The sequence below is a fragment of the Fusarium subglutinans genome, assembly GCF_013396075.1.
Source record: "Fusarium subglutinans strain NRRL 66333 chromosome Unknown NRRL66333_c0000166, whole genome shotgun sequence".
NCBI lineage: Eukaryota > Fungi > Ascomycota > Sordariomycetes > Hypocreales > Nectriaceae > Fusarium > Fusarium subglutinans.
The window spans coordinates 46,597-64,606 of NW_023502229.1; the positions used below are offsets into that span (position 1 = coordinate 46,597).

The following is an 18,010-nucleotide window of genomic DNA, read 5'->3' on the forward strand; positions in this document are numbered from 1 at the left end:
GCACGAATTTCAGCACGGCCAAGGCGAAAGCACGGGCTTGGTCCGCTCTCTGCAGGAACCGCAAGCTTACGGAAGTATTTGCAGCTGTCAAATCGTACATTACCCCCCGAGTTTCCTGCTCGAGTCTGATCTCTTTTGGTGGCTTGTACTACTTTGGCATTTCTGAGTCGACCAGCTGCCACCAAATTTTGTTCTCCTCCACCCAAGGATGGATCATCTTCAGAGCCGGGTCGAGAAGGCAGACCTGCAGGATTTGATTGACATATGCGAGCAACTTTCTGAGGAGTGTAGGGGTATCTCTAATTGTCTCAATACCAGCCCAGTTACGTTGGCTTCCCTCGCCAAGGAGTGTCGCGCGATCACAAATGCGCTTGACAGGTTACACGAACTCAGCCGGTCGATTGAAGGTGGCACAGAAAGTGTTCGGGCATCAAACAACGAATTTATCTATTCCGTTTCGAAGGATGTGCATGAGCTAAGGGCAGCACTGAAACGCATAAAGGGTCCAGATAGGGACAGCGGTATTCACCTTAGCGAACCGCAGCTTATCATCGTCTGGAACGAAGCAGCATTGAAAGAGTACCTTGGGCGGCTGCGTACTCACCAAGCGTCTCTCCATACCCTCCTCAATGCTGCGACACGGCAAGTAACCTTCTTTTCTAAGTGCGCTGGTTCAAGGCTAACTCTTAGTAGTGCCGGTTATAACTTTGGGGGAAATGACAACAGGAGGCGCGTGATTGAGCCAGATATTGGAGTAGATGAGGCACTACGGAGCCTTGCTCGAAAGTTCACAGCGCCAAACCAACAGCCTGTTGTGTTACCTAGAGTCAGTGACTCTGCCGAGATTCAGATCCTACTTGACACCCTTGTACCACCACCAGGAGTCAATTACGTGCGAACCAAGGATGCCGCAAATGAACTGCACAACGCCATTGAGCGGAGCGATGAGACGGCTGTCTTTCATATCCTTCTCGAACGCGCAGACCCCAACATAATGTTGGCTGGTTCAATGCTCTCCCCACTGCATCGCGCTTTCGACAAAGGCCATATGCTGATCGCTGCTTTTCTCATCGTCGCTGGTGCAGATGTTGACGAGCCAACTACTGATGGTCATACAGCATTGATGAGGGGGATCAGATGCGGGTTTTCGGAACAATTTGCAACTCTTGTGATTCACATGAAAGCCCGCGTCAATGCGATCGATAACGATGGGTGCTCGGCCCTGCACCTCTCGGCCGCTTCGGATGTCATCGACGATGAAACGCTCCCAGTTCTCATCGATGCAGGCGCCGATATCAACCTTGTCGACTATAATGGCCAGACACCACTTCTCGTGGCAATTCAGCATAGCCGCTGGTCTGCGGCAACAAAGCTCGTACAAGCTGGTGCAGATCTGGAGGTGCGATTACCAGATGGAAAGACAGCCCTCCACATGGCTATCGCAATGCGCAACCAAGAGTTCTCCCAAGTATTGATATCTCGAGGAGCAAACGTTGATCGCGTGCTCCGCGAGCATACTCCCCTCACAATGGCTATCAGCTCTCGCTGCACAGCTATCACTGCTGTTCTTCTAGATAGCGGTGCAGACCCTAATCTGCCCAGCCGCAACGGAAACACACCTTTACTGGCAGCAGCATCCACGGGACATGACGAAACCGTGCGATATCTCATCGCCCATGGAGCCGATCCAGCAGCCACTCAAGGACACTCTGGATACTCAGCGATGCATATGGCGGCCCACAAGGATAAGCCTCACATTCTGCAGCTGTTGTATGACGCCGGCGCACCTGTTGATATCTTGGATAAGACAAGCGAAACTCCTCTCCTCGTGGCAGCCAAGCTTGGCAATGCGCAGAGCATTTTTCGCTTGATCAGACTCGGTGCTGATGTGGAGCGGGTAGGACCGGACGGGATGAGCATTCTTTCTCACGCAGTCAAGATGGGCGATGTTGACCTTGTCACGGCACTCCTAGAGCTGGGGGCGGGTATGCAGGTGTCTTCCATGTTCCCTTCGAAGGGTAGTAAGGAATATCTGGTACCTGAGCCACAGACGACACCGATTCACGTTGCGGCTCAGCACGCACGAGACGAGATCTTACTGCGGCTTGTGTCCTATGGTGCCTCCCTCGAGAGCACCATCTTCCCTGGTCGGACACCTCTCTCCGTTGCTGCATCTCATGGGCACATCTCGACAGTCCGGTTGCTTCTTCGACTCGGGGCAAATACGCACGCTCTAACAACACATGGTGATACGATTCTTTTCCAGGCATCGGCCAACCAAGCAACCCTCAAGCTCTTGCTACAGCAAGGAATTGACGTGAATCATCAGAACGATCGGGGCGCTACAGCCCTTCACTACGCAGCTCTTCGCGGGCACATCGGGAGTGTGAGGATGTTGCTCGAGAAGGGCGCTCGACAGTACCACGCAAACGCGGTGTGGGATGCCTGGGAGGACAGAGACGGAAGTGGAGGTTATCGACAGGGCACACCAGCTGGCATGGCCATGCAAAGAGGTCTGGACAAGGTCGCGGAGTTAATTGAGAGATGGAAGTATAACTGACTTTGGTGTAATACTTGGCGATGAGGTTATGATTTAATGGATGGAGTAATGGCTGAACGGCGGAACTGAATATCCCCTGTATGTAATATGGGTTTGGGTTTGGGCTTGATGAGATACCACAAAAGAATTGTTATAGTTTGGCCATATATTATTCATGTTTAGTGTTTGTTTGTATCATGCATTATGGCTGCGTGCATGAGCAGTGAACAAGAGCCATCGTTGGTATACGGAGTAAACCCATGCATATTCCTCTATATCCGGATCCACATGCTGTGCTGTGTAATAGCTAAGCTTTTCAGCCCTAGCAATGCCCATAACCAAAAGCGAGAGGCAGCCGAGTCACTGTTACGGATACGAAAAGTCATGAAATGCGAGATTACTTAGGTACTGATATTAAGCGGCACGGAAGGCATAACGACGGCAAAATACCGCGCCGTTCGAACGAGATTCAAACGGAGTGACGTGATGGTGAGATTAACTTCCTAATTAATTAATTAAATGTCATTAGCCGTGAGGAGGACCTCTCGGCCTAACCACTAACAACCTATTGGCGCATACGAATACGGAACGTCATGACGGCGTTCAAAGTGTTGACGTAATAGGCTCGAGTGATGATGGGCGAGGCAGTGCTCAACGAAAAGAGTCCATGATGGGCGCCTCTCGACTTTACTACTGGCAAGGTTTTGATGAGTTAGGTTGTGCTGTCTCTGAGCTAGGTCTCGTGATCTGTAGCCAAGAAAGCAATAGAAGCTCAACATTTGGCCAAAGTGATCTCTCCTTCATCATATTCTTGACTCTTCTCAACTCTTGTCTTTCTATCTGATCGGCCCATTACCCCTTTCACTTTTGAAACCTAAGGTAGTCCCACTTCTACTCAATTAGATTCACCGTTACAAGATCTCGCCAGGCTTGGGGCCCTTCCAATTTATATCCAACGCTTGAGTTACGTCGCCTCCGTCATCGATAAATAAACAGTAGACGCCCCCAGTGCATCAACATCACCCAGTCCAGGCCGGCCCCGCGTTGCCCCATCTGTCTCAATCGTCCTGAACTTTTAGCTGTCCTCCCCCTGCCTCTACAACCCCGCAATCCGCAATCGGCCCCTCGTCAACTGCTACGCTACTGCTACTGTACACGAGACCGCCTTCAAAATCTCCTGTCCCGTCGCAAACCCTCCCTTTTCACTCCCCGACTTTTTTTATACACGGCGCAAATATACAACCATGTCCTCTTCTACAGCACCAGCCGCGCAGGCCAACAGCGGCAGCTGGTCGGCCTTCCTCAAGGTAGATATAGATGTCCAAGTCCATGCTTTTGCGTGCTTGGAGCGATTCGTTCTTGGGTGATGCCAGTAGCTGACCTCGTCTTTGCGACGTGCTCCAATAGTCCATCGCATCCTTCAATGGCGATCTATCTTCTCTCACCGCGCCTCCCTTCATCCTGTCCTCTCAATCTCTCACCGAATTCTCTGCATACTGGGCCACGCACCCTCCCGTCCTGACCGCCCCAGCTGCCGAGTCTGATCCTGCCAAGCGTACTATGCTCGTCCTCAAGTGGTTCCTCTCGACTTTGAAGCACCAGTACGCCAGCCGAAGTGAGCAGTTTGGAAACGAAAAGAAGCCTCTGAACCCTTTCTTGGGTGAACTTTTCCTTGGTACCTGGTCCGATGAAGCTGGTGAGACTACTCTTGTCTCAGAGCAGGTCAGCCACCATCCTCCTGCTACCGCTTATTGCATTCGCAACGACAAGACTGGTATCGAGCTTGAGGGTTACAATGCTCAGAAGGCCACTTTCAAGAGCACCATCATTGTCAAGCAGATCGGCCACGCCGTCCTACGAGTTCCTCTTTCATCAGGAGAGATCGAATCCTACCTCATTACCCTCCCTGGCCTTCATATTGAGGGTCTGATTTTTGGCGCTCCTTTTGTCGAGCTTGATGGTTCAAGTCACATCACTAGTTCTAGTGGCTTCACTGCCAAGATTGACTATAGCGGCAAGGGATGGCTCTCGGGAAAGAAGAATACCATCGTCGCCAGCGTTTATCCTACAGGCAAGGAGAAGGATGTTCTTTACAATGTCACTGGCCAGTGGAACAAGGCCCTCGAGATCTACTCAGGACCTGCCAAGTCTAACTCCAAGTCAACTCTTGTGAGCACCTACGACGCCGTCAACACCGCTCAGACTGAGCTCAAGGTCGCCCCCATCGACCAACAGCACCCTCTCGAGTCCCGACGCGCTTGGTCTCGCGTTGCTGATGCTATCCAGAAGGGTGACATGGACACCACAGGTACTGAGAAGGGCAAGATCGAGAACGCCCAGCGCAACATGCGCACCAAGGAGAAGTCTGAGGGCCGAACCTGGGACCGCCAGTACTTCACCGCTGTGGAGGGTCAAGACTCTGTCCTCGAGCAGCTCGGCATGCTCGTCGGTGTACCAACTGATGGAGAGGCTGACAAGACTGGTGGTCTCTGGCGATTCGACAAGACCAAGGCTGATGCTCGCGCTGCCCAGCAGCTCTCGGAGGATGCTGTAGCCCAGATGGAAAAGGAGCTTCTTGGTCGATAGGCACGCCAAACAAGATACCAAAGCAAGATGAGACATTGGAACAGGAAATGGTGATTGTGAGCTGCATAATACACAATCACCAAGATCATGCGTATGAAGATGCAAAGTTAAACCAAAAGAGGCGGGCATGGAAACGGGTTAGAATACACGGCGCTCGGCGAATGTCCTTTGTTACAAGAGGCATTCCGCGACGAACCACGGGAGACTCAAACGGTTGGTTTGTATAATAATTAACAGGCTATATATGTTCTACGATTAATGACGTGATTTTCATGTTTCTAAAATTGGTAGTCATCCACATCCAGGAGTCGCATTGATGTAGGGTCTCATATCGTTTCTTCAGCCAAATGAAGTACCTACGTTGAGATCACGCATTTCCATTGTAGTACAGAATACTCAGGTTGTTTGTACGTCGTCAATTTTTTTTCTTCATTAATTTTACTACTTTCATCGCCTCGTAACGCCCCTGCAACTGAACACTGCTGCTATGTTGTGTCGGAACCAAGGTGAGGGCATTTTCTAGATCCCTCTTTTTCTTTTCCAAACGATACTCATGAATTGTGCCGCAGTTGGGATATCATTAGAACCAGTCATTGTCTTTTATCGACATTTATAGCTGGTTGGCAGTGTTGAAGTCCTGAAGAGCCTCGGCAACACGCTTGGACATGGTCTTCTCACCCTCACGGACCCAGACACGGGGCTAGACATAGCGTTAGTACATTATGATACATATACAGTGATGCGTTGAGAACTTACGTCGAAGTACTTCTTGTTGGGCTTGTCCTCGCCATCGGGGTTGCCGACGGTGGTGCTGACGTACTCGCGCTTGTTGACCATGTAGTCTCGGATACCGGAGCAGTAAGCGAACTGCATGTCAGTGTCGACGTTAACCTTGACAACACCGAAGCCAATGGCGTCGAGGTACTCCTTCTTGGAGGAGCCGGAGCCACCGTGGAAAACGAAGAAGACGGGCTTGTCGTTGTCGGACTTGAGGGCCTCCTTGACGTGAGCCTGGTGCTTGCCGAGAAGCTCGGGGTGGAGCTTGACGTTGCCGGGCTTGTAAACACCGTGGACGTTACCGAAGCCAGCGGCGATAGAGAAGTAGGGGGAGATAGGGGAGAGAGTGTTGTAGATGTTGAGGATATCCTCGGGCTGGGTGTAGAGAGAGTTGTTGTCAACATCCTCGTTGTTGACACCATCCTCCTCGCCACCGGTAATACCAATCTCCATCTCGAGCCACTGCTTCATGGGGGCAGCGCGCTTGAGGTACTTGGCGGTGGTCTCAATGTTCCACTCGACGGGCTCCTCAGAGAGATCGATCATGTGAGAGGAGAAGAGGGGCTCGCCCTTCTCCTTGAAGTAAGCCTCGTCGGCATCGAGCATGCCATCGAGCCAAGGGAGGAGCTTCTTGGCGCAGTGGTCGGTGTGAAGGACGACGGGGATGCCGTAGGTGGGAGCGAGCGAGCGAACGTAGTGGGCAGCGGCGACGGAGCCAGCAATGGAAGCGGCCTGGTCGGTGTTGCTCACACCCTGAAGAGTGCATCAGTATGTTGACGCGATGGAGAAACTTGTTGGGGAACATACCTTGCCAGCGAAGTAGGCGGCACCACCCTGAGAGAACTGGAGGATGACGGGAGCCTTGTTGTCGCGGGCGGCCTCGAGGGCAGCAACGACAGTGGAGGAAGAGGTGACGTTCTGTGAGGTTTATGTCAGTTGCGACTATTTGCGTTGTTTTTGGATGATTGAAACATACAATGGCGGGAATGGCGAACTTGTGCTCGCGAGCGTACTCGAAGAGACGGAGGACATCGTCACCGACGATGACACCGGTCTTGCGGCTAAGGACTTCTTGGACACCCATTGTTGCTGTTTGTGAAGCTAAGGTTGGATTGAAAATTTAGGTTGAGATGAAAGATGTAGAAGGGAAAAAAAGCCTATTGAGCAAGAAAGTTTGTCAGTTATGAATGAAGAGGAGCAGAGCAATGACGAAGGAGGGGGGTATAGCGGGGTTTTCAATCCCACTCTGTTTTGGTCCTTATCGATAAATAAAGTAAAAAACAGAGGTAATTAGAGAACACGGCAAGGGGTAGAATAGCAGTTACGGCGTTTTGGAGGGGCAGGGAGGGGCAATTCTGACGCTGTTGCCGAGAGATGCTCTGTGCGGGCCAGAATGAGTTCATCAGATTGAGGCCATGAGCTGTTTACAACATCCAACAGCTGTGTCGGTGAGGCATAAAGAGAGGCCATGATAAGCCCGCGGATCTTTTTCTCATCTCGCCAGGAACACTCGTCTAATGCATCTTGCAGCTTGCTGCTCCTCGATTGGCGAGAACCGAGATACGTTGCGAATCGTCTGATACTGACGGGCCGTGAATTGAGTTCCGTGAGGCTTTAGAACTGTTGAATGGGCTGAGACTGTTGGACGATTCACCGCGCCATCCAGTGAGACGACTGAGATTGTCGCCTCATCAGGAAACGCTCCATCTTGTTCACCGCACACCTCAACCCATTTCAGGCTCTCGAGTCTCAGGTCCCTTGCGGCTGCTCCGATTCCCGGTGGCTCTCCGGTGGCTCCGCGGCCGATATGGCTTCTCTGGCCTTCTCTCGGCCTCTGCGCTACTGTCTCTTCCTCTCACGACTCTTGACTCTATCATGTTGCCCACCTCGTCTCCGCTATAGGACAGCCCGGTTCACACATCCTCGTCAGACCAAGACTTTGTCCAGAAAATCGCTCCCCCAGCAAACTCACTCGAGGTAGCTAGCGGGAGCTCTCTGACGTTGTTGAGCGTCTGCTCGGTGGTAAAGTGGGGGCGCCGACACAGCGGCGCCGTTGAGGAGCAAATACAGTGGATGGGATTGGGCTCGGTAGGTGACAGTGGAGAGTGATGCGACTTACACACTTTTGGCAGTTAGACAGGCGACCCAGCGATGATGTCGGTAATGACGAGAGTGGAAAGAACTGTCAGGATTCGAAAATGAAAAACATCAACATGGGGGGAGGGGCTGCCGACTTATATGATGCCCTCCCTCCTAAGCCTCCTCTCCTCTGTGCCGAGAGCTATTCCTACCACAGCCGATGCTTCGGGGCACTCGACGGGAACATGCGGGACGGCCTGTCCCTTGGAGACCATTGATCGGGCTCATCACTCTCACTTCTTAGCAAATACACTGACTCTGATTCTCGTGTGACCCCATTTTCCCCGCATACTTGGATATCGTGAGCATCACGGTTGGCTGGAAGGCCGCCATAGCCCATGGCTGTGGATGTTCCGGGTTAACTTCCGCTGGTGCTCTTGGACCAAATCTCCAAAGCCACGAAGCTGAGGCCAATCATATGAACCAATGCGCCGCCGCGGTTGCATTGCCGAAGACAACCATTTCTCGATCGTTCTCGTACAATGCAAGGTTTGCGCATTGTTGAAACGTGCCCCCCAGCAACATCATTCATATTACACTCAATTTGAGTAATCTTAGTTGGAAATCATGATCGCAGTTGAATTGGTGGAGCTTCGACATCATCTTGTGGGGTGGTCACCCAAACATGATCTCGGTGATCTAATACCGAACCACAGTTCCATATTCATCATGGCAATGACGAGGCAAACTCGGATCAGCAATTCGAATCGATGTTTCCCATGTCCAATTTCGACATTCCTTCCCGGCTGATACCGAATGTCCAACCCAGAAATGGCGAATGCAGATTTTGCAAATTCTGCTCGATCGACAGGACAGCGAGTTGGACATGGTCATAAACTTGTCAATATTTACGTCACGCAGTTTGCGTATGAAGAAGGCTAGGAAGCCACCCAATTACAATCCCGAGTAGTCTGATCCCTCAGCGGATCTGGTCAAGCACTGAGCAGTCAAGATCCCATCCACCCGAAGATACATTGCATGGAGGGAGGCATTGGTCCATACAAAGAGAAGCTGTGGTTTCGAGGTCTTACCCCCACCAGTCCCTCCATCCGTCCTTCAACCCCGCCTGGGCTACGAGGTTCCAGAACTCCATGAAGCTCACCCCAATCTCCTGCTCCCCCACTTACAGCTACTGGATTAGCTAACAAGTTGTTCCTTATCGTCAGTCAGTTCGGCAAACCCGGTCTTGAGTTTGGAGAAGTAGGAGGGCCTTCAACAACAGCTGATTGGCTTCCGTAGCTCAGTTGGTTAGAGCGTCGTACTAATACTTCAACCCGAGTGGTCGGTATGCGAAGGTCTCAGGTTCAAGCCCTGGCGGGAGCAATCTCTTCCATGCCCGTCAGCTGTTCTTTTTTTGCGGTTTTTGCTGATTTTGAGGAGGGCATGATGATTTTTATAGTGATGGTGGATGTCACATCCAAGAACCCTCAATACCTTAGTTAGTAGCCCTTGGTCTATGGCAATATAAGTAAAAGAATTAACTATATATTTAAGACTTTTGCTTTTAATTATCTGAGAGCAAAAGGCTTTATTTTTAAGTAGGTTAAGCTGTAAACTTAATAGTTTAAACATCTTAATCTTGGTCAAGCAAACTACCCTAGAGCAGGATGGCTAACATGAATCTTGAATATGTATAGGAATAAGTTTCTTATTTCAGCCCTCTAAAGTTGGTCTATACTAGTACGTTGTTGCTTTCTATATGTATATGATCCAGATATGTATACTTGTACCTATGTCAAGCCGCAATATTACACAATACTCCCTAGACAATGTCTGGTGACATGTGTCTTTTGGTGGCAGATACCAGGTGGGGAGACACTTGTTTAGGAATTATCAATTAATCACAACCAGATCATAGAATACACATCCTAAGACTTAGTATCGACACTGATACTTTTACTTGGTTATCCTTTCACACTCGATATATTACATTAATTTTGCCGGGCGACGTGAAGATTGGATCTCGTTCACGTGCAACGACGTAAAAAAGAGGGTCACCGAGAAAGCTCATTATCGTCTCGAGCATCACCACGACATCGTCAACTAATCGTATCGATGCCCTCTCGTGGGCTCTGCCGACCAGATCCAATGTGAAAAGCTCAGTGCCGCCTTCCGAACTATTCACTAAGCCATTTCTTCGCCGAAAATGGACGAAGAAACCCTCAAGGAAGCTCTCAAAAGCTTCCCAAACGCCGAAAAAACGGCACCACCTGCAGCTGCTGCAGCAGCAACAACTTCAGGACTCAACATCAACGCGCTATTCGAGAATCCGCTCTTCGCTGGTGGAATTGGTCTTGCATCACTGGGAGCAGTCGCTGCTTTTGCACGGAAAGGCGCAATCTCTGCACTTGGAGCAGCTCGTCGTCGCTTGCTCGTCAATGTCGAGATCAGCAAGCAAGATCCCGCATACCCATGGATCTTAGCATGGTTGTCACAGCCTCGCGAACACCCAGGCTTCATTGCTTCTCGCCTCACCCGAATACATAATCTCTCTGTTACAACGACGACTGCATCTCGAACGGCTGGTGTCAGTGGACCCCAGAATGCGCACTTCTTCCTACAACCGGGTTTCGGACGACATATCGTCAAGTTCGGCAATGCGTACATTTCTGTGAACAGAGAAAAGCACAATACGGCGAATATGAATACTGGTGAACCGCACGAGATTGTTCAATTGACTACGTTATGGGCGCATCGACACGTTTTCGAGGCAGTTTTCAGCGAGGCGCATCAGTTGGCAGCCAAAGCGAATGAGGGAAAGACTATTGTATACTCGGCTCGAGGAATGGACTGGGTACCGTTGGGTGATCCAAGAAAGAAGCGACCATTGGGTTCCGTCATCCTTGATGACGGCGTCAAAGATAGTATCGTGGGTGATGTAAAAGACTTCCTGAACCGGCAACAATGGTATGTGGATCGGGGTATTCCCTACCGCAGAGGCTATCTGCTGTATGGCCCTCCAGGAAGTGGAAAGACATCATTTATTCAAGCCCTTGCAGGAGAGCTGGACTTTAGCGTGGCCATGATCAACCTCAGCGAGATGGGCATGACGGATGACAAGCTGGCCTATCTCCTTACAAAACTTCCCAAGAGGAGCTTGCTTCTGCTGGAAGATGCAGATGCAGCATTCGTGAACCGGCGCCAGCGAGACTCTGATGGCTATAACGGTGCCACTGTTACCTTCTCCGGCCTCCTAAACGCCCTCGATGGTGTTGCTGCTGGTGAGGAGCGCATTGCGTTCCTGACAACCAACCACGTTGACCGCCTCGATGCTGCTCTCATCCGACCTGGTCGCGTAGATTTGATGCTTCGAATCGGTGAGGCCACACACTTCCAGGCTGCTCAGATGTGGGATCGATTCTACGGTGATGTTGATAAAGATCATTCTGGCCGAGAACGATTCCTCAATAGGCTCCAAGAGCTTGGTCTATTCGGCGTTGGAGCTGATGGCAAGCCATCGAATCGTCACACAAGCACAGCAGCAATCCAGGGACTGTTCCTGTTCCATAAAGACAATATGGAGGGAGCTATTAACGACGCTGATGGTCTCATCCCCCGAAAGTTTGAGGCTTCGGATGAGGTCCCAGAGGGAGCAATCAAGACACCTGCGTGATTGCATGTGCACTTGAAATTTGTATGAATATGTAACATATGACTGGCTGTTTTGATACCCGGGATGGATCTTGGACGAAAACCTGTGTAGAGATATGTGTAGTGAACATGAGGCTTGGAAATAAGTTAACTACATTCTGTGGCACAAAGCCTAACTTGCGTTACTGCTGAAAGGATGACAAAATGCTTTATATGGAAAACCTAATGGCTCCTGGAAAGATGTGTCGACCAATTGCAGACAATTTCAATTTCCCTTGTGTTTATGTCCAGGCTCGTGACTCTATCGTCGTTTGGAGTTTTTTTTTTGGTGAATAGGTGTTAGTTAGTTGGGCCACTGTTGCCTAGTATTTTATCTGAGCTCACCCACGGATAGACTCAATCATCATCTTCAACCTCACAAGCTGCAAAAGAAAACTCCGACCAACCATTTTCAACGCACGTCTCAAATTATTCTGAATCGACATTCCAGAAAAACTATCATCCAATGTCGTCCAACAAAGGTCAGCAAACGCTTGATTCGTGGATAAAGTCCAGGCCATCAAGACCAGTTGCTTCAACATCTCAAGCAAGAGGAGCTTCATCAAACCAGCACCCTTATCCATCCAGAAGTAGGCGAGACGATCCATACAGGCGAGGCGTTGCGCTCGCAGCTATAGCAAAGGAAACGCTGGCAGTCCTCCCTGGTATCATTTCTCAGTTGCCGAATCTCGACCCCTGCAGATCAGAGAAGCTTGAGATTCACCAACTACCTCCGCTTACAGCTGCCGAATGTCCTAGACGGACACCATCAGGCAAAGCAATTATTAGAATTTCCAACGATGACAGTTTCAACGCGGCTATACAACTTTCGGATCTCAAAGGACCCGCATCAGGTCGCGTTGCGGTACTGAATATGGCAAGCCATGTCAGCCGCGGTGGAGGATGGTTGAAAGGAGCGCGTGCCCAAGAGGAAGCGTTATGCTATCGAAGCTCGCTGTATCTTTCGCTGCACAAAAGATATTACCCGTGGAGGCAACGCATGGGTATATACACCCCTGATGTTGTCATTATCCGCTCCGATCAGGAAACCGGACATCAGCTTCTCATGCCTGCTATCCAAGCCCAGAATTTGCCTGTCGTCAGCGTTCTCAGCATCGCAGCCCTACGCACACCACCCGTCAGGGACATTGTGTTGAACACGCCCAAAGGTCCTGTGGACAGTAAAACCTACGCACATCGTGCTGATCGCGATCTCACCAAACTCAAGATGAGATTATGCCTTCGAATGGCAGCACGACGAAACCACGGCTTGCTTGTACTTGGTGCCTTGGGATGCGGCGCGTTTAGAAACCCACCGGAGGAGGTCGCTCGTTGCTGGCTGGAGGTGCTGAAGGAGCCCGAGTTCCAAGGTGGCTGGTGGGAAGAGGTTTGGTTTGCTGTGTATGATCGCAGAGGCGAGGGAAATTTGGAGATTTTTGAGGAGATACTCGGTGGTGCTGAGGTCTGAGACGAGGATATAGACGAGTAAGACCTGAGAAGCATGGGCATTAGTGTAGGCTTAAGCCAAGTGTAATCGTTTTTCTATTTTCCCCCTCTCCTCTGATATTATTTTATGCACCCCGAGTGAAATCCTTTTTCCATCCCCAGCCCCCAAGGAAAGCAATCGTCAAAGGGACTGGCTCTAGTCGCAACACAAGCTTACGTTGACAAGAACAGAATCGTGCCTCCCACAATATCTCCCAATCCTAGAGTCTCAAATATAACCAAACCACTATTTCTAAAGTTCTATGTCTATTGATCTTCGTTGTTTTCCAGTATTTACGGAATCGGCCCGCCAATTTGGACCCGGCAATGTGGAGCCAACGGCGCCGGTGGTCCGGACAATCGGCGGTACTGTAGCGTCTGCAGCTTAGCTCGGCATATGAAATAGTGTCTTGGAAAAGCTTGACATTTGAATTAGACAGTCTGAAACAGAAAGGGAACGTGATTGGATGTTGGATGTCCAAAAATGAAAATCCCACGTTGGCGTTGCCTTTGGCTGAGAATCGTCATAACGGGTAATATGGCATAATTGATCAGGGTTGCTTTAGCTGAAGCATAAACGAAGAGGATCTTGACTAGCGAATAACCTACAGCCTCTGTCTTAATAGTTAGGTAATTACACGGCTGAGATCTAAACTTGTGCTACAACACCCTCTCGTTCTCGGATTCACTCAAGGATGCTTCAGCACTTGACGCTAGCAATCTCAAAATCTCCACTGATGTACCACTTTTATGGTCTGCAAACTCTTCCTGCAGGATATTTTGATGTCGTGATCAGCGGTGGTTATTGCGTTTTAGAGAACCCCAGGTTTGCAACGCCACAAATGCATTCGAGAATGATAGATCCAAAAGCAAAGAAGCCACATGCAGATTCGAGTGGGGGTCTTTGACAAGGGACCAGAGAGCAGCAGATTCTCAACATTGAAGAGAGACATGTAAGGATTACAGAACAAGATGCATAAGTATGCATACAGTCACACGTCTCTATCTTGTGAGACTAGGGTTCTTTGAGTCCTAGGTCCAGAATATACCCATCCTTTCAGGGTACCACAGGCCTCTTACTCGCTGGTATCCCAACCTCCATGACAACAGAGACGACCCAACGAGGATAGCTTCTCGAGAACCCATGAAGAGCGGGTCGATCCCTACGTATGTACTCTTGTGTGTATGTATGCAGAACCCTACGCTCGCCTGCGCTAGACTGGCGGGCCCTTTGATGATGGCATAATCGCCATCCTGTCGCCTCTTAAACTAGCGTCTACTCTATCTCGACTTTTCTTGCAAGCCTTTTACAGAAGTTTTATATACATCTCCGTGGGCCCGAGACACTTTCTCTCCTCCCATTCCAGCGGCTGCGTCTCTATATCAACAGCTTATCTTTCTTGGCGATCACCTCTGATTCGCACCCCTCTTTGTCTGCAGAGGTTGTCATTGCCAGTATGGCGTTCAACCACAACAAGGATGAAGATGTCGTCGCTGGCGATGGTCCGTCCGAGCATAACTATGACTCTGGACGCTTGAATGATACAGAAGATACCCAGTCTATAGACCCGGATTCTGGTGTTAAGCGTGGTCTGAAGAATCGACATTTGTCTATGATGGCTTTGGCTGGTATCATCGGACCTGGACTTCTTGTTGGTGCAGGTGGTGCATTGAATGTAGGAGGACCAGCTGCATTGCTCATTGGATTTGGTGTTGTCGGTATGACTCCCCTTGCTTCTAGGATCTTGATGAAGATATGGCACCAAATGGTTCTATTCAGTGTTCAGATCTTTGCAAAATCCAATACTAATTCTGAACAGGTATCATCGCCTTTTGTATTATGCAGTCCCTTGGCGAGGTGACAACACTATACCCTGGCGGAGGCTCTTTCATCTCTCTCGCCGAACGCATGGTAGACAAGTCCTTCTCTGTCGCCGTAGGCTGGAATTACTTTATTATCTGGGCCGCTGTCCTCGCCAACGAGTACAATGTCATCTGCAGTATTCTCACCTATTGGGGACCGGTCGTTCCCCTATGGGGCTACTTCCTCATCTTCTGGACAGTTTTCATGGGATTCCAACTTCTCGGTGTTGAAGCTTTTGGTGAAGCCGAGTTCTGGCTTGCGCTTATGAAACTCCTCGGATTAACGGCGTACTTCATCTTCGCCATCATCTACGCCGCTGGTGGTTTGGTCGGCCAAGATGGCTCCGTTGGCTTCAAATACTGGAGCGACCCAGGAGCTTTCAACGGAAATGGCTTCCGTGGTGTTGCATCTGTCTTCGTTTTCTGCTCGACATTCTACTCTGGTGTTGAGTCTATCGCTGTGGCTGCTACTGAAACGAGAAATCCTGGTGTGGCAGTTCCTCAGGCTATTCGGCAGGTCTTTTGGCGTATTATCTTCGTCTACATGGGGTCAGCTTTCTTCTTTGGAATCACCTGCCCTGCTAATGCTGAGGGACTGGTGAACGGAGGCTCCAAGGCCCTGCAGAGCCCCATGACCATTGCGATTCAAAATGCTGGCTGGCAAGGAGGTAGGTGCATGAACTTCTCTCCCCTGCAAGATACTAACAAGCTCCTCCAGGCGTTCACCTTATCAACGCCTTCATTCTCCTGACTTGCTTGTCCGCTATCAACTCATCCATTTACTTTGGTTCTCGAACTGTTTTCTATATGGCGCAGTCTGGCAAGGCTCCTAAGATATTTGGCTGGACCAACAGCCGAGGTGTTCCAGTCTGGGCAATTTTCATCACCAATGCTGTCGGTTCCATTTCCATGATGAATGTCTCTACTGGTGCCTCCAAGGCTTACAGCTATATCGTCAACCTATCCGGTGTCAGTGCTTTCCTTGTCTGGGGCAGCATCTGCTTTATCCATATCCGCTTCCGTCGAGCTTGGGTCACTCAGGGTCGCAGTCTCGATGAGCTTCCGTACAAGGCACTCGGCTTCCCATACCTCGCCTGGTTTGGTCTTGGGGCTTGTATTTTCTTGGCATTGGTTCAAGGGTGGACTACGCTATCACCGTTCAATGCTGGAAACTTTGTGGATGCTTACATCCTGGTGCCACTGTTTGGTATCATTTACGTATTCTGTAAGCTTTTATGGCGCGGAAAGGATCCTCTCAAGCGTAGTTGGAGCATCGATCTCGACAGTGGCAGAAGAAAGGATCTGGATTACAAGAGTGGCCCAACAGAAAGCGATGTCCCTGGCCAAATGCCTTGGTGGAAGAAGGTGTGGGCTTGGTTTTGATTTTGAATCAGGGAAGTTATTGAACTTTCGGGTTACGATATTGGGCTTCCCATAATACCTATTTAGCTTACGATTGCAAACAAATATAACTGGCTTGTCTGTCTCCATATGCTGTGGGTTGATCTAGTCTACGAAATTACACTCTCCGAGTGAGAGGACAAGGCATCATTGCGAGATTATAGAAAGCACATATTACCATTCACGATGAAGTGACAATGTAAAAGTTTAGATAGTAAAAGCTATATAAATATAGATTGAAGCTCCATTACTTCATTTTATGTCTAGCCGATGCCGTATTGAACTCGGTCAGAAACGATATCCCTGGATGGGTTCTAATTAGTTCCCTCATTCTTATGTGTACGATCGTTTAGAGGGACAACAGAGACATGCTCTCTGGGCTCTAGGCTGAAGCCCACGGCCATCTCATTCCATTCGGCCATTGCGAGCGCAACGAGCTCACCGCCAGGATGCTCTGGGGTTCGCCGGAACCTTGCCTTGGCAATAGCAGCAGCATAGGAATGTCTTCCAGTGCGATCAAGGGGCATTACCTTGATCATGTTTTGCGGGCAGAAGTTGAGAGGAACCTTGACCATGACCATCTCAACACGGTATTCAGGATCAATAGGCCATGGAATATTCCTGTCGGCGATGACGTTCATCGCAGACCTGACAAGATCGTGAGTGATGTAGACGGGGTACGAATCCGGGAGATCAGGACCAAAGGTCACAGACTTGTCTCCGAACAGTGAGCGGAACTTGTCGCAGAGAGAGACCTTGAGCATGTTAAATTTAGGGCTTGAAAGCTTGTAAGTGTAAGGTATCATGATCATCTGTCAACGGAGAATTAACAGAATTTGGTATATGATGAAGTCGTGGTCCGTTATATAGACAGGCAGATGATACAAGAAACATTTCGTTTAGCTGTTCAGATGGGCACTTCTTTCACCAATAGCTCATATGAACAGAAGTACTGAACATTCAAGCATCTTCTTTGTATCAATAATTCACTAGGCTCAAATGAACAATAGTCTTTGTTCTCACAAAGATATCGGTCAATCAACATTCAGTCAAGACGAGAAGTTGTTCAGAGGTAAAGATGATCATTTCATAAATTTGTAAGTTCAAGAGTTTCCACTCTGTCGTTTTCTTCTAAAGTAAGCCAAGACGGCCTGCTCTGTTTGTCGACTGCAATCCACCACATGGAGAATCTCAAAATTGGCATTGCCCATGGTGAGTAAGTCGTTCTATACCGTGTTATGTGCTGCTTAGTGATGGATACAAAAAGATTGGGGCACTTTAGATACAGTATTTTGAGACATATAGAGCACTTTTTCTAACAATATCAATGTGGTACAACAATGTCTTTGTCAGTCAATGATGCTATTCATAGTCACATGTGATACCTCATTCCTGGTTGGACTTATTGATTCCCCGGTTTAAGTTCAGGGGAACTGCAGGGGCCCGTGCGGAGAGCTCGGGAGCGGGCTGGCGGGCGACTACAGTTGTGGGTTCCTGTACATATTCTTCCTAGATTCTGCACCAGTATATCACCGAATTGGCCTGTATCTTGAGTACCTGTACATCTAGGCTTCTGTCGATCTCATTGAA

General features: G+C 49.5%; 7 protein-coding genes across 7 annotated transcripts; 5 read left to right on the forward strand and 2 right to left on the reverse strand.

The window, feature by feature from the left end:
• Nucleotides 1-208: 208 nt before the first annotated feature.
• On the forward strand, nt 209-2,560 carry FSUBG_10039 (ankyrin 3; the record flags this gene model as incomplete). The annotated part of the gene is made up of 1 exon (XM_036674577.1): nt 209-2,560. One exon carries the CDS (start codon nt 209-211, stop codon nt 2,558-2,560), a length of 2,352 nt encoding a protein of 783 aa, XP_036534470.1.
• A 1,223-nt stretch (nt 2,561-3,783) lies between these two features.
• FSUBG_10040 (KES1-like protein) lies at nt 3,784-5,125 on the forward strand (the record flags this gene model as incomplete). The annotated part of the gene is made up of 2 exons (XM_036674579.1): nt 3,784-3,846; nt 3,947-5,125. 2 exons carry the CDS (start codon nt 3,784-3,786, stop codon nt 5,123-5,125), a joined length of 1,242 nt encoding a protein of 413 aa, XP_036534471.1.
• A 610-nt stretch (nt 5,126-5,735) lies between these two features.
• Nucleotides 5,736-6,986, reverse strand: FSUBG_10041 (fructose-bisphosphate aldolase class II; the record flags this gene model as incomplete). Its single annotated transcript, XM_036674580.1, has 4 exons — nt 5,736-5,825; nt 5,882-6,655; nt 6,710-6,820; nt 6,879-6,986. 4 exons carry the CDS (start codon nt 6,984-6,986, stop codon nt 5,736-5,738), a joined length of 1,083 nt encoding a protein of 360 aa, XP_036534472.1.
• Nucleotides 6,987-10,187: 3,201 nt separating this feature from the next.
• Nucleotides 10,188-11,654, forward strand: FSUBG_10042 (mitochondrial chaperone BCS1; the record flags this gene model as incomplete). The annotated part of the gene is made up of 1 exon (XM_036674581.1): nt 10,188-11,654. The coding sequence occupies one exon, from the start codon at nt 10,188-10,190 to the stop codon at nt 11,652-11,654; it is 1,467 nt and encodes a 488-aa protein (XP_036534473.1).
• Nucleotides 11,655-12,137: 483 nt separating this feature from the next.
• FSUBG_10043 (mitochondrial chaperone BCS1) lies at nt 12,138-13,139 on the forward strand (the record flags this gene model as incomplete). Its single annotated transcript, XM_036674582.1, has 1 exon — nt 12,138-13,139. The coding sequence occupies one exon, from the start codon at nt 12,138-12,140 to the stop codon at nt 13,137-13,139; it is 1,002 nt and encodes a 333-aa protein (XP_036534474.1).
• A 1,474-nt stretch (nt 13,140-14,613) lies between these two features.
• Nucleotides 14,614-16,402, forward strand: FSUBG_10044 (general amino acid permease agp3; the record flags this gene model as incomplete). The annotated part of the gene is made up of 3 exons (XM_036674583.1): nt 14,614-14,875; nt 14,977-15,687; nt 15,738-16,402. 3 exons carry the CDS (start codon nt 14,614-14,616, stop codon nt 16,400-16,402), a joined length of 1,638 nt encoding a protein of 545 aa, XP_036534475.1.
• Nucleotides 16,403-16,734: 332 nt separating this feature from the next.
• FSUBG_10045 (uncharacterized protein) lies at nt 16,735-17,184 on the reverse strand (the record flags this gene model as incomplete). The annotated part of the gene is made up of 1 exon (XM_036674584.1): nt 16,735-17,184. One exon carries the CDS (start codon nt 17,182-17,184, stop codon nt 16,735-16,737), a length of 450 nt encoding a protein of 149 aa, XP_036534476.1.
• Nucleotides 17,185-18,010: the final 826 nt, after the last annotated feature.